Genomic DNA, 15,184 nt, shown 5'->3' with positions numbered 1-15,184 from the left:
GTTTTTATAGAGACGGGGTTTCTCCATGTTGGTCAGACCGGTCTCGAACCCCTGACCTCAGGTGATCTACCCGCCTCAGCCTCCCCAAGTGTTGGGATGACAGGTGGGGGCCGCCGCGCCTGCATGGCATTTGTTTGTGTCAGGCCCACAGTGCTGGGATGACAGGCAGGAGCCGCTGCATCTGGCCAATTTTTAACCTTTTGAGGAGCCCCCAGGCTGTTTTCCACAGCGGCCGTGCTGTGAAAATTCCCACACGCCCTGGGTGGGGGATCTGGTTTCTCCACGTGACGCCGACATTTCCGAGGCCCCTTCAGGACCCTGTAGACTTCTAACCTCTCCTGGGGACCAGTGGTCTGAGGTGCTCTTGTTTGGGGTCAGCTCCTGCCACCACTCAGGGGCCCTCCAGAGCCGAGGTCTCTCCTCCAGCGCTGCAGACAGGATCTCGACAGGGGACCCGGCGTCAGGCTCGGGGCCTCCTGCTCGCTGGTCCAACCCCCACATCTGACGCCGAGCCTTCCTTGTGGGCCGAGGCCAGGGACACACTGGTCCCTGGGAAAGAGGGTGGTAGAGGGGCCAGAGCTGGGGGCCGGGCCTCTGTCGGATGCAAGGACGCACGTGGAGTGGGCTGGTGCCCAAGCTGCACCTTTCCTGCGGGGCACTCCTCCCCCAGGTTCCCCGGCCCCCTCCCTGCCCACTTTAGGCCCCCTGATCCTCTCCCACCCCTCCCTCTCTGCCTTCCTCTCCCCTCTCTCTCGCCCTTCTCTGAGCTCCTGCCCCCTCCCCAGACCCCCACCCTCTCTGACCCCTTCCTCCCCAGCTCCCTCCATGGCCGCCCCCACCACACTCTCTAAGCCCCCTCCTCCCAACCCCAGGGAAGCCATCAACCGGCTCCATGAGGCCGTGCCTGGCGTCCGGGGATCCTGGAAGAAAAAGGTGAGTGAGGCTTGTGGTTTCTCGTGGGGCTGGTGGGACAGTCGGGGGCTGTGGGGACGCTGCGGCCATCCTGGGACCCCTCGACGGCCCCCACCGACAGCTGCCCTCGCTGTGCTCCGCCCCCAACTCAGGCCCCCAACAAGGCCCTGGCGTCCGTCCTGGGCAAGAGCAACCTTCGCTTTGCCGGCATGAGCATCTCCATCCACATCTCCACTGATGGCCTCAGCCTCTCTGTGCCTGCCACGCGCCAGGTGGGTCTGCCCTCTTCGCCTGGCGTCCCCAGACCCCCAGAGGGGCCAGGAGTCCTAGGAGGCAAAGCCAGGCGGGGTGCTGGGGGCGGGCAGCAGGTGGCGTTTATCCGGAAAGACGAGCCGAGGCCCCGCTGAGCAGGAGCTGGGGGTGCAGCCACTGCTCTCACGGGGCTCAGCTCAGGGGCTCCCACCTGGGCGAGCCGTCCCGATACAGGGGTGCTCCTGGCATGGAGTGGGTGGGGGCAGGGACGCTGCTCAGCACCCTGCAGGGGCCAGGACGCCCCACCCCAGAAAGTGGTCCGTCTCAACATCCACAGTGCCTGGGGAGGGGCGGGGATAAACCCTGGCTATCAGTCCTCAGGTGGAAACAAACAACAAAAGTATAATTGCAGACCAGGCTCGGGCTTGGTGGCTCACGCCTGTAACCCCAGCACTGTGAGGCCAGGTTCGGTGGCTCATGCCTGTAACCCCAGCACTTTGGGAGGCTGAGGGGTGGGCAGATCACTTGAGGTCAGGAGTTCGAGACCAGCCTGGCCAACATGGCTGACTCTACAAAAAATACAAAGATTAGCCGGGCATGGTGGTGGGCGCCTGTAATCCCAGCTACTTGGGAGGCTGAGGCAGGAGAATCGCTTGAACCTGGGAGTGGAGGTTGCAGTGAGCCAAGATTGCACCACTGTACTCCAGCCTGGGCAACAGAGTGAGACTCTGTCTCAAAAAACCAAAAAACAAAAAAACTATAATTGCAGAAATGAAGGAAATAATAGATTTTAGGAAGCATTGTGAGGCCAGGTGAGGGGTGTCCTGAGCATGTGCTGGGCTCTGGGTGCTAGAAGAGACTTCCTGGAGGGCTCTGGGAGGTGGTGAGGAGGGGAATCTCAGGGGAGGTGTGGCTGAAAGAGGAGGCATCGCCTTGTCGGAGAAGTTAGCATGGATCATCGTGAGGAGTTTGGGGTGAGACAGTGTCTCTGAGCTGGTGTGGTGGTGGCAGGTGGCGGTGAGGGGCAGCTGGGGCTCCAGGGAGGAGGCTAGAGAAGGATGGAGCTGGCGGGGGGTGACTGAGGGCCATTTCCACGCAATTTCCATCTCTGCCCCCACCCTGCGCGGCATGGACCCCTGACCACTATATGGACAGGATACTGAGGCTCCAAGCAGACCCTCCTGGCTGGGCCGGGGTTGGCAAGGGGAGAGCCTCGAGGGTCCCTATGGGGGCTGAGAAGTGGATGTTCTGTAGGGAGGACTCAGGACGTGGCTGGTATCGGGGACTTACTGGGGCCTAGAGGGATTTGAGTGACGGGAAGCAAATGAAGCAGGACCATGCAAATGAGCATGGAAATGAGCATGCAAACAAGCATGCAGACGAGCACACAAACAAGCACACAGATGAACATGCAAACAAGCAGATGAGCTCGCAAACAAGCACGCAGACGAGCATGCAAACAAGCAAGCAGATGAGCATGCAAACGAGCACGCAAACGAGCACGCAGATGACCACGCAAAGGAGCACGTAGATGAGCCTGCAGATGAGCACGCAGATGAGCACGCAAACGAGCACGTAGATGAGCACGCAGACGAGCACGCAGATGAGCACGCAGACGAGCACGTAGATGAGCACGCAAACGAGCACGCAGATGAGCATGCAGAGGAGCACGCAGATGAGCACGCAAACGAGCACGTAGATGAGCACGCAGACGAGCACGCAGATGAGCATGCAGATGAGCATGCAGATGAGCACGCAGATGAGCACGCAAACGAGCACGTAGATGAGCACGCAAACGAGCATGCAGATGACCACGCAAACGAGCACGTAGATGAGCATGCAGACGAGCACGCAGATGAGCACGCAAACGAGCACGTAGACGAGCACGCAAACGAGCACACAAACGAGCACGCAGACGAGCACGTAGATCAGCACGCAGATGAGCATGCAGATGAGCACGCAAACGAGCACGTAGATGAGCACGCAGACGAGCACGCAAACAAGCACGCAGATGAGCATGCAGATGAGCACGCAAACAAGCACGCAGATGACCACGCAAACGAGCACGTAGATGAGCATGCAAACGACCATGCAGATGAGCTCGCAAACAAGCATGCAGATCAGTAGGCAAACAAGCATACAAATGAGCATGCAGATAAGCATGCAAATGAGCATGCAGATGAGCATGCAAATGCAGTCACAGGTGCCCTTGCACGTGGACAAGGGAGTCAGGAGTGTGGGGCCGTCCCTCCTGTGGCTGCTTCGGGTGTGTGTGTGTGTGTGCGTGCATGTGTGTGGGGCTTGGGGTGTGTGTGTGTGTGAGCGTCTGGGCAGGTACATGTGTGAAGTGTTACAGTGGGGGAGGTTTGTCCTCTCACACACATTCCCGTGTGACCTCCTGCGGACCCCACACATCCCTTAGGGCCCTAGTCCCATCCTTGCTGGGGACTCCACATCCCAGCCTCGGTCGTCCAGGCTGACCCAGGACCCGGCTGCAGTGGGTGCCTGTCCAGGAGACGTCTCCATCCCCACATCCCTGCCCCTGCCCCACTCTTCGCTGTGGTCCTGGTCCATCTGCCGGGCCCCCTGCCCTCGAAGCGGGGCCCCCATGACCGCGTGTGCCTCCTGCCGCCACAGGTCATCGCCAACCACCACATGCCGTCCATCTCCTTTGCGTCAGGCGGAGACACGGTGAGGCCAGGGATGGGGGTGGACCTGCAGCCCTGCCGCCCCCCCCTCCGGCCGCGAGACCCTCTCATCCTTCCCCAGAGCCCGCCTAACGTACCCTGTGCCCACATCCACTGCCCCATCTCTCTGTATTGCTGGGGTGGGCGGCTGGGAATCCCGGTGGGGGGCCCAGGCAGGTCCAGCTGGCCCCTCCCCGCCCCCAGGACATGACGGATTACGTGGCCTACGTCGCCAAGGACCCGATCAACCAGAGAGGTGAGGCCCCCGGGGAGGCCGGTGGGGGTCCCGTGGCTGGGGGGCACGGCCGTGTGGCTCGGAGGCTGCATGACCAACGTGCCCGCAGCCTGCCACATCCTGGAGTGCTGTGAGGGCCTGGCACAGAGCATCATCAGCACCGTGGGCCAAGCTTTCGAGCTGCGCTTCAAGCAGTACCTGCACAGCCCACCCAAGGTGACGCTGCCCCCAGAAAGGTAACCAGAGCTGCCTCCCCCGTGCCCTGGGGACACCCCCAGTGACCTGCCCAGGTGCAGAGCCTGCTCCACCTCCTGCAGGCCTCAGCCTCCGTCCTGCCCCTTGTCCCTCCCTCCCTGTCCCGTGAGAATATGGCTCAGCCAGAGGATCCTGTTTCCTCGGGTGTTGGCTGTTAACACCCGAGTAAACGCCTCCCCGCCTGCCCCCCAGGATTGGGGAGGACTAAGCAAGCTGACTCCCCGGTGTGCCTGAGGCTGTCAGCCCTGCTGCTACAACCAATATCCCTCCTCCAGACGCGCGGCCGGCTCCCGCAAAGGGCAGAAAACGGCCTCCGTCTCACCGCAGAAGATGTGTAAAGGGGGGAGCGTGTCTGTGTGCTGGTAACACGTTTTTTATAGACATTGAAGTGTGAATGTCACGTGTTGCAAAATATGATTCTCTAGATGTTTTCTCAAACACTTAACTTTGGTAATTTAAAGGTTGAAAGCCCATTCTTAGCTCGTGGGCCACACAGATCTAGGCGGTGAGCTGGATTTGGCCCTGGGCTGGGGTTTGCCAGCTGGCCTTGGAGAAGGAGCTATTTAAGTCTCTATTCGTCATTAGAAAGTCAGCTTCCTCCAATGGTGGGAGGGCAGGTGCAGGTGCATGAGCTCCCAGCCTGCTGGTCACGAGGGAGGCGGCATCGCACGCCTGCTCACACTCACCCCTTTGTGCACGGGGACAGCGTGCTTGATGCACGTTGCTCAGCACGCTCCGAAGCTGAGACGGGCTCCTCGCCTGCCTCCAGAGCTGCCTCTGCCTTCCGTAGGCTGCTTCATAATTTATCCCAGCAGCGACTGTGGGCCAGGTGGGGTGCACCCCTCTGGCTCTCGGGGCCGTGCTTGCTGAGGAGCACCTGCAGGATCAATTCCTGCCAGTGCCATCGGGGCCAGAGGGCGGGGGCGCTTTGATCCCAGAGAGTTGCCACCCTGACCGGTGATGTCCTGGTTCTGGGTATAAACTTGGCTCATGTCCTCTGCTGCCGGGCGGGGCCGGAGGTGGGCAGAAAGGAGTGGAGACTGGGTTTGCCAACGACCTGCCTTTTGTGCCACAGCTCGGAAATGTGTGCAACATTCCATTTTATAGATGAGGAAGTAGTGGGCCTGGTCACTGGCTCTAGAAGCGTTTCCTGGTAGGAACCCTCAGTGACAGGTGGGGGGCTGGGATTCGAACTCAGATATTTCCTGCTCCCCCAGAAGCTCAAGCCATAAGGCTTTAGCCCCCTTGGGCCCTGCCTGTGCCATGGCCGTTGTTGTCTGTCCCCCAGGCTGGCGGGGCCGGAGGAGTCGGCCTGGGGGGACGAGGAGGACTCTTTGGAGCACAATTACTACAACAGCATCCCGGGGAAGGAGCCGCCGCTGGGCGGGCTAGTGGACTCCAGGCTGGCCCTGACACAGCCCTGCGCCCTCACGGCCCTCGACCAGGTCAGCCTCTGCCCTCGGGGGGATGGGGACAGGGATGCCCCAGCTGCTGGTTCCCTGGACCTACCTCCAGCTCTTCTTTCTGCTCCTGTTCTCCTCGATCCTAGAGGAAGGTCTCTCACTCAGACTCACTCACTCACTCACAGACTCACTTATGATCCCACTCCCAATCTCACTCACTCAGACTCACTCACGATCTCACTCACTCAGACTCACTCACGATCTCACTCACTCAGACTCACTCACTCACTCACAGACTCACTTATGATCCCACTCACAATCTCACTCACTCAGACTCACGATCTCATTCACTCACAGACTCACTCACTCATGATCTCACTCACGATCTCACTCACGATCTCACTGACTCACGATCTCATTCACTCACTCACAGACTCAGGATCTCACGATCTCAGTCACGATTTCACTCATGATCTCACTCACAATCTCACGATCTCACTGACTCATGATCTGACAATCTCACTCACGATCTCAGACTCATGATCTCACGATCTCACAATCTCACTCACTATCTCACAGACTTATGATCTCACTCACTATCTCACTCATGGTCTCACAGACTCACGATCTCACTCACGATCTCACAGACACACAATCTCACAATCTCATTCACTCAGACTCACCATCTCAATCACGATCTCATTCACTCACAGACTCACCATCTCAATCACGATCTCAGTCATGATCTCACTCACGATCTCACTCATGATCTCACAGACTCACGATCTCACTCACAGACTCAAAATCTCACGATCTCACTCACCTCATGATCTCACTCCCTCACCTCACTCATGATCTCATCTCACTTACGATCTCAGACTCATGATCTCACGATCTCACAATCTCACTCACGATCTCACTATCTCACAGACTTATGATCTCACTCACTATCTCACTCATGATCTCACAGACTCACGATCTCACTCACGATCTCACGGTCTCACTCCCTCACATACTCACAATCCCACAATCTCACGCACTCATGATCTCACTCACGATCTCACAGACGCACAATCTCACAATCTCATTCACTCAGACTCACCATCTCAATCACGATCTCATTCACTCACAGACTCACCATCTCAATCACGATCTCACTCATGATCTCACGATCTCACTCATGATCTCACAGACTCACGATCTCACTCACGATCTCACTCACAGACTCAAAATCTCACGATCTCACTCACCTCATGATCTCACTCACCTCATTCATGATCTCATCTCACGATCTCACATCACTCACGATCTCACTATCTCACGATCTGACTCACGATGTCACTCACTCATGATCTCACTCACGATCTCACTCACCATCTCACTCAGACTCACGATCTCATGCTCACACTCACAGACTCATGATCTCACAATCTCACTCACAGACTCACTCACAATCTCATTCACTCACAGACTCACGATCTCCATCACTCACGATCTCACTCATGATCTCACGATCTCACTCATGATCTCACTCACGATCTCACTCATGATCTCACAGACTCACAATCTCACTCACGATCTCACAGACTCACTCACTATCTCACTCCCTCATAATCTCACAATATCATTCACTAACGATCTCACTCACAATCTCACAGACTCAAACGATCTCACTCACGATCTCATTCACTCACGATCTCACTCACAGTCTCTCACGATTTCACTCATGATCTAACTCACGATCTCACTCATTCACATACGATCTCACTCACGATCTCAGTCACAGACTCACTAACTCACGATCTCACTCATGATCTCACAATCTCATGATCTCACTCACAGACTCACTAACTCACGATTTCACTCACAGACTCACTAACTCACGATCTCATGATCTCACTCACTGACTCACTCACGATCTCACTCACTCAGACTCACGATCTCACTCACCATCTCACAGACTCACGATCTCACTCACAGACTCACGATCTCACTCACTCACCTCACTCATGATCTCACTCACTCACCTGACTCACGATCTCACTATCTCACGATCTGACTCACGATCTCACTCACTGATGATCTCATTCACGATCTCACTCACAGACTCACAATCTCACTCACTCACAGACTCACGATCTCACTCACGATCTCACTCACTCATGATCTCACGATCTCATTCACTCATGATCTCACTCACGATCTGTCTCACAGACTCACGATCTCATTCACTCACGATCTCATAATCTCACTCACGATTTCACTCACTCACGATCTCTCTCACTCACGATCTCATTTATGATCTCATGATCTCACTCACAGACTCACTAACTCCCGATCTCACTCACGATCTCACTCATGATCTCACTTACAGACTCACTCCCGATCTCACTCATGATCTCATGATCTCACTTACAGACTCACTCCCGATCTCACTCATGATCTCATGATCTCACTTACAGACTCACTCCCGATCTCACTCCCGATCTCACGATCTCATTCACAGACTCACTCACGATCTCACAGACTCACGATCTCACTCACGATCTCACAGACTCACAATCTCATGATCTCACTCACTCACAGACTCACAATCTCACAGACTCACGATCTCACTCACCTCACTCACGATCTCACTCACGATCTCACTCACTCATGATCTCACTCACAGACTCATGATCTCACGGTCTCATTCACTCATGATCTCACAATCTCACAGACTCACGATCTCACTCACAATCTCACGATCTCATTCACGATCTCACTCACAATCTCACGATCTCACTCACGATCTCACTCACTCATGATCTCACTCAGACTCACGATCTCACTCACTCATGATCTCACAGTCTCATTCACTCACGATCTCACTCACAATCTCACAGTCTCACGATCTCACTCACAGACTCACGATCTCAATCACTCACGATCTCACTCACTCGTGATCTCACTCACGATCTCACAGACTCACAATCTCACTCACTCACGATCTCACAGACTATCTCACTCACGATCTCACAATATCATTCACTCACGATCTCACAATCTCACAGACTCACGATCTCACGATATCACTCACGATCTCACGATCTCACAGACTCACGATCTCACTTATGATTTCACTTACTCACAATCTCAGACTCCCTCACTATCTCACTCAGAATCTCACTTACTCACGATTTCACTCACTCAGACTCACGATCTCAGTCTCACAGACTCACGATCTGACTCACGATCTCTCACAATCTCACTCACAGACTCACTCATTCACGATCTCACTCACGATCTCACTCACAGTCTCACAGACTCACAATCTGACTCACGATCTCTCACAATCTCACTCACAGACTCACTCACTCACGATCTCACTCACGATCTCACTCACAGACTCACTCCCGATCTCACTCACGATTTCACTCACTCACAAACTCAGGATCCCACTCATGATCTCACTCACGATTTCACTCACTCACTGACTCATGATCTCACTCACAAGACTCACGATCTCATGATTTCACTCACAGACTCATGATCTCGCTCACGATCGATCTCACGATTTCACTCACTCACAGACTCACAGTCTCACAGACTCACGATCGATCTCACAGATTTACTCATGATCTCACAGACTCAGTCACTCACGATCTCACTCACAGACTCACGATCTCACAGACTCCCTCACTCACTGCCTCATGATCTCACTCACTCACAGACTCACTCACGATCTCACGATCTCACTCATTCATGATCTCATGATCTCACTGATTCATGATCTCACGATCTCACTGACTCATGATCTCACCATCTCACTGACTCATGATCTCACGATCTCACTCATATCACTCACGATTTCACTCACGATATAACTCACGATTTCACTCACGATCTCACAGACTCACGATCTCACGATTCCACTTACGATCTCACTCACAGACTCACTCACGATCTCACTCATGATCTCACTCACGATCTCATAGACTCACGATTTTACTCACGCTCTTACTCACGATCTCTCACAATCTCACTCACAGACTCACTCACTCACAGACTCACGATCTCACTCACGATTTCGCTCACATGATCTCACTCACAGACTCACTCACGATCTCACTCACAATCTCACTTATTCATGATCTCATGATCTCATGATCTCACTGACTCGTGATCTCACTCACGATCTCACTCATGATATCACTCATGATATCACTCACTCACGATAGAACTCACGATTTCACTCACGATCTCACAGACTCACGCTCACTATTCCACTTACGATCTCACTCACGATCTCACTCATGATCTCATAGACTCACGATTTTACTCACGCTCTTACTCACGATCTCTCACAATCTCACTCACAGACTCACTCACTGACTCACGATCTCACTCACGATTTCGCTCACTCATGATCTCACTCACAGACTCACTCACGATCTCACTCACAATCTCACTTATTCATGATCTCATGATCTCACTGACTCATGATCTCACTCACGATCTCACTCATGATATCACTCACGATTTCACTCACTCACGATAGAACTCACGATTTCACTCACGATCTCACAGACTCACGATCTCACGATTCCACTTACGATCTCACTCACAGACTCACGATCTCACTCACAGACTCACGATCTCACTCATGATCTCACTCACGATCTCATAGACTCACGATTTTACTCACGATCTTACTCACGATCTCTCACAATCTCACTCACTCACTCAGACTCACGATCTCACTCACGATTTCGCTCACTCATGATCTCACTCACAGACTCACGATCTCACTCACGATTTCACTCACTCACAGGCTGACGATCTCACGATCTCACAGACTCACTCATGATCTCACTCACTCATGATTTCACTCACTCACAGACTCACGATCTCACAATCTCACAGGCTCACGATCTCACTCATGATTTCACTCACTCACAGACTCACGATCTCACTCACTTGCTCACTATCTCACAGACTCATGATCTCACTCAGTCTCACTATCTCACTCACAGACTCACGATCTCACTCAAACTCATGATCTCACTCACGATCTCACTCACTCACTCATGATCTCACTCACTCATGATCTCACTCACAGACTCATGATCTCAGTCACGATCTCACTCATGATCTCACTCACTCACAATCTCACTCACTCATGATCTCACTCACTCACTCATGATCTCAGTCACGATCTCACTCACTCACTCATGATCTCACTCACTCATGATCTCACTCAGGATCTCACTCACTCACTCAATCACAGGCTCACAATGGGGCGCCGTGTATCTGCCCGGCCTCCTCTCTCACTCACAATCTCACTCACGATGAAGCACCATCTATCTGCCCGGCCTCCTCTCTCACTCACAGTCTCACTCACGATGAAGCGCCATCTATCTACCCGGCCTCCTCTGTCTCTCACTCACAGTCTCACTCACGATGAAGCATCAACTATCTGCCCGGCCTCCTCTATCTCTCACTCACGATCTCACTCACGATGAAGCGCCATCTATCTGCCCGGCCTCCTCTATCTCTCACTCACAGTCTCACTCACGATGAAGCGCCATCTGCCCGGCCTCCTCTATCTCTCACTCACAATCTCACTCACGATGAAGCGCCATCTATCTGCCCGGCCTCCTCTCTCACTCACAGTCTCACTCACGATGAAGCGCCATCTGCCCGGCCTCCTCTCTCTCTCACTCACGATCTCACTCACGATGAAGCGCCATCTATCTGCCCGGCCTCCTCTATCTCTCACTCACAGTCTCACTCACGATGAAGCGCCATCTGCCCGGCCTCCTCTATCTCTCACTCACGATCTCACTCACGATGAAGCGCCATCTATCTGCCCGGCCTCCTCTATCTCTCACTCACAGTCTCACTCACGATGAAGCGCCATCTGCCCGGCCTCCTCTATCTCTCACTCACGGTCTCACTCACGATGAAGCGCCATCTATCTGCCCGGCCTCCTCTATCTCTCACTCACGGTCTCACTCACGATGAAGCGCCATCTATCTACCCGGCCTCCTCTATCTCTCACTCACGATCTCACTCACGATGAAGCGCCATCTGCCCGGCCTCCTCTATCTCTCACTCACGATCTCACTCACGATGAAGCGCCATCTATCTGCCCGGCCTCCTCTATCTCTCACTCACGATGAAGCGCCATCTATCTGCCCGGCCTCCTCTATCTCTCACTCACGATCTCACTCACGATGAAGCGCCATCTGCCCGGCCTCCTCTATCTCTCACTCACGATCTCACTCACGATGAAGCGCCATCTGCCCGGCCTCCTCTATCTCTCACTCACGGTCTCACTCACGATGAAGCGCCATCTATCTGCCCGGCCTCCTCTATCTCTCACTCACGGTCTCACTCACGATGAAGCGCCATCTATCTGCCCGGCCTCCTCTATCTCTCACTCACAGTCTCACTCACGATGAAGCGCCATCTATCTGCCCGGCCTCCTCTATCTCTCACTCACAGTCTCACTCACGATGAAGCGCCATCTGCCCGGCCTCCTCTATCTCTCACTCACGGTCTCACTCACGATGAAGCGCCATCTATCTGCCCGGCCTCCTCTATCTCTCACTCACGGTCTCACTCACGATGAAGCGCCATCTATCTGCCCGGCCTCCTCTATCTCTCACTCACGGTCTCACTCACGATGAAGCGCCATCTATCTGCCCGGCCTCCTCTATCTCTCACTCACAGTCTCACTCACGATGAAGCGCCATCTGCCCAGCCTCCTCTCTCTCTCACTCACGATCTCACTCACGATGAAGCGCCATCTATCTGCCCGGCCTCCTCTATCTCTCACTCACAGTCTCACTCACGATGAAGCGCCATCTATCTGCCCGGCCTCCTCTATCTCTCACTCACGGTCTCACTCACGATGAAGCGCCATCTATCTGCCCGGCCTCCTCTATCTCTCACTCACAGTCTCACTCACGATGAAGCGCCATCTGCCCGGCCTCCTCTATCTCTCACTCACGATCTCACTCACGATGAAGCGCCATCTATCTGCCCGGCCTCCTCTATCTCTCACTCACGATGAAGCGCCATCTGCCCGGCCTCCTCTATCTCTCACTCACGGTCTCACTCACGATGAAGCGCCATCTATCTGCCCGGCCTCCTCTATCTCTCACTCACGATCTCACTCACGATGAAGCGCCATCTGCCCGGCCTCCTCTATCTCTCACTCACGGTCTCACTCACGATGAAGCGCCATCTATCTGCCCGGCCTCCTCTATCTCTCACTCACGGTCTCACTCACGATGAAGCGCCATCTGCCCGGCCTCCTCTCTCTCTCACTCACAGTCTCACTCACGATGAAGCGCCATCTATCTGCCCGGCCTCCTCTATCTCTCACTCACGGTCTCACTCACGATGAAGCGCCATCTATCTGCCCGGCCTCCTCTATCTCTCACTCACAGTCTCACTCACGATGAAGCGCCATCTGCCCGGCCTCCTCTATCTCTCACTCACGATCTCACTCACGATGAAGCGCCATCTATCTGCCCGGCCTCCTCTATCTCTCACTCACAGTCTCACTCACGATGAAGCGCCATCTATCTGCCCGGCCTCCTCTATCTCTCACTCACGGTCTCACTCACGATGAAGCGCCATCTGCCCGGCCTCCTCTATCTCTCACTCACGATCTCACTCACGATGAAGCGCCATCTATCTGCCCGGCCTCCTCTATCTCTCACTCACAGTCTCACTCACGATGAAGCGCCATCTATCTGCCCGGCCTCCTCTATCTCTCACTCACAGTCTCACTCACGATGAAGCGCCATCTATCTGCCCGGCCTCCTCTATCTCTCACTCACAGTCTCACTCACGATGAAGCGCCATCTGCCCGGCCTCCTCTATCTCTCACTCACAGTCTCACTCACGATGAAGCGCCATCTATCTACCCGGCCTCCTCTGTCTGTCACTCACGGTCTCACTCACGATGAAGCGCCATCTATCTGCCCGGCCTCCTCTGGACACATTAGACGAGGTGGCATTTCAGACATGACTTCTACCCTCAGACACTAAATAAATACAGCAATGATTTAATCAGGGCCTTGGTAAGTCCACCAGAGAGGCAGTGAGGATGTCCATGGGGACATACACTCTGTAGGGAGGTCCGGAGGTCTTCCCTGAGGAAGTGGCATTTGGGTAGAGCCCTGACTGGTGAATAGGAGCTGCCTGGGAGAGCAGTGCGGGGAAGGTTATCCAGGCAGGGGGAACAGCCATTGCAAGGTGGCAGGATGTGCTGACCACCTTCCGAGGTGGAGAGAAGGCAGGGAAGGCCACGGCAGAGGTGGGCGGCAGACCCAGGGGGCCTAGTTACAGAGCGAGGGAGCAATGGGAGGGCCAGGGCTGTGCTCCCCACCCCTAAGTCTCCAGCCATCTAGGAGGGCCGGGCGGGGAGACTGGGGGTCCTGAGCCAGGAAGAGGGGCTTGCACACACCGGGGAACCTCTCGCTGCTCTGTTTCCAGGGCCCATCTCCTTCTCTAAGAGATGCCTGCAGCCTGCCATGGGACGTGGGGTCCACCGGTACAGGTAGGATGGGCTGGGGCTGCAAGGGGTACCCATGAGGATTCTGGGGCTCCTCAGCCTTGTCCTGTGCTGGCTCCCCCTCAGTCTTTCTTCTCTCTGCTTATTTCACATTCATCTACGAGATCGTCTTGCTCCTAACACTCTGCTGAGATTTTCATCATCAGTGTCTGTTTTTCCTGCACACACTAGATTCCTTGCATGTTGGGTATAAGTACTACATTATCCACACGGTATTAGGTTTCCGTGCATGTTGGGTATAGGTACTGTGTCATCCACATGGTATTAGGTGTCCATGCATGTTGGATATAGGTACTGCGTCTTCCACACGGTAGTAGGTCTCTGTGCATGTTGAGATATAGGTGCCGCGTCATCCACATGGTATTAGGTTTCCGTGCACGTTGAATATACATACTGCGTCATCCACACGGTATTAGGTTTCCGTGCACGTTGGGGTATAGGTACTGCGTCGTCCACACGGTATCAGGTTTCTGTGCATGTTGGGATATAGGTACTGCGTCATCCACACGGTGTTAGGTTTCCGAGCATGTTGGGTATAGGTACTGCATCATCCACACGGTATTAGGTTTCTGTGCATGTTGGGTATAGGTACTGCGTCATCCACACGGTATGAGGTTTCCGTGCATGTTGGGATATAGGTACTGCGTCATCCACACGGTATTAGGTTTCTGTGCACGTTGGGTGTAGATACTGTGTCATCCACACGGTATTAGGTTTCTCTGCATGTTGGATATAGGTACTGCGTCATCCACACGGTGTTAGGTTTCTGTGCATGTTGGGTATAGGTACTGCGTCATCCACATGGTATTAGGTTTCTGTGCACGTTGGGTATAGGTACTGTGTCATCCACATGGTATTAGGTTTCTGT

At 54.2% G+C, this 15,184-nt stretch overlaps 1 protein-coding gene across 2 annotated transcripts in view; it reads left to right on the top strand.

The window, feature by feature from the left end:
• Positions 1–15,184, top strand: part of SHC2 (SHC adaptor protein 2) — a 48,958-nt gene that overhangs the window by 21,371 nt on the left and 12,403 nt on the right. For both annotated transcript variants that reach the window (XM_054673894.2, XM_024351907.2), the window contains exons 3-9: positions 873–933; positions 1,065–1,184; positions 3,802–3,855; positions 4,056–4,107; positions 4,196–4,322; positions 5,630–5,786; positions 14,238–14,301. In XM_054673894.2, the coding sequence (XP_054529869.1) occupies positions 873–933; positions 1,065–1,184; positions 3,802–3,855; positions 4,056–4,107; positions 4,196–4,322; positions 5,630–5,786; positions 14,238–14,301 (635 nt within the window). The remainder of the gene's footprint in view (positions 1–872; positions 934–1,064; positions 1,185–3,801; positions 3,856–4,055; positions 4,108–4,195; positions 4,323–5,629; positions 5,787–14,237; positions 14,302–15,184) is intronic.

Source organism: Pan troglodytes, chromosome 20 (genome assembly GCF_028858775.2).
Source record: "Pan troglodytes isolate AG18354 chromosome 20, NHGRI_mPanTro3-v2.0_pri, whole genome shotgun sequence".
NCBI lineage: Eukaryota > Metazoa > Chordata > Mammalia > Primates > Hominidae > Pan > Pan troglodytes.
The sequence above is the reverse complement of the archived record's forward strand: the minus strand, read 5'-3'. Positions and strand labels throughout refer to the sequence as shown.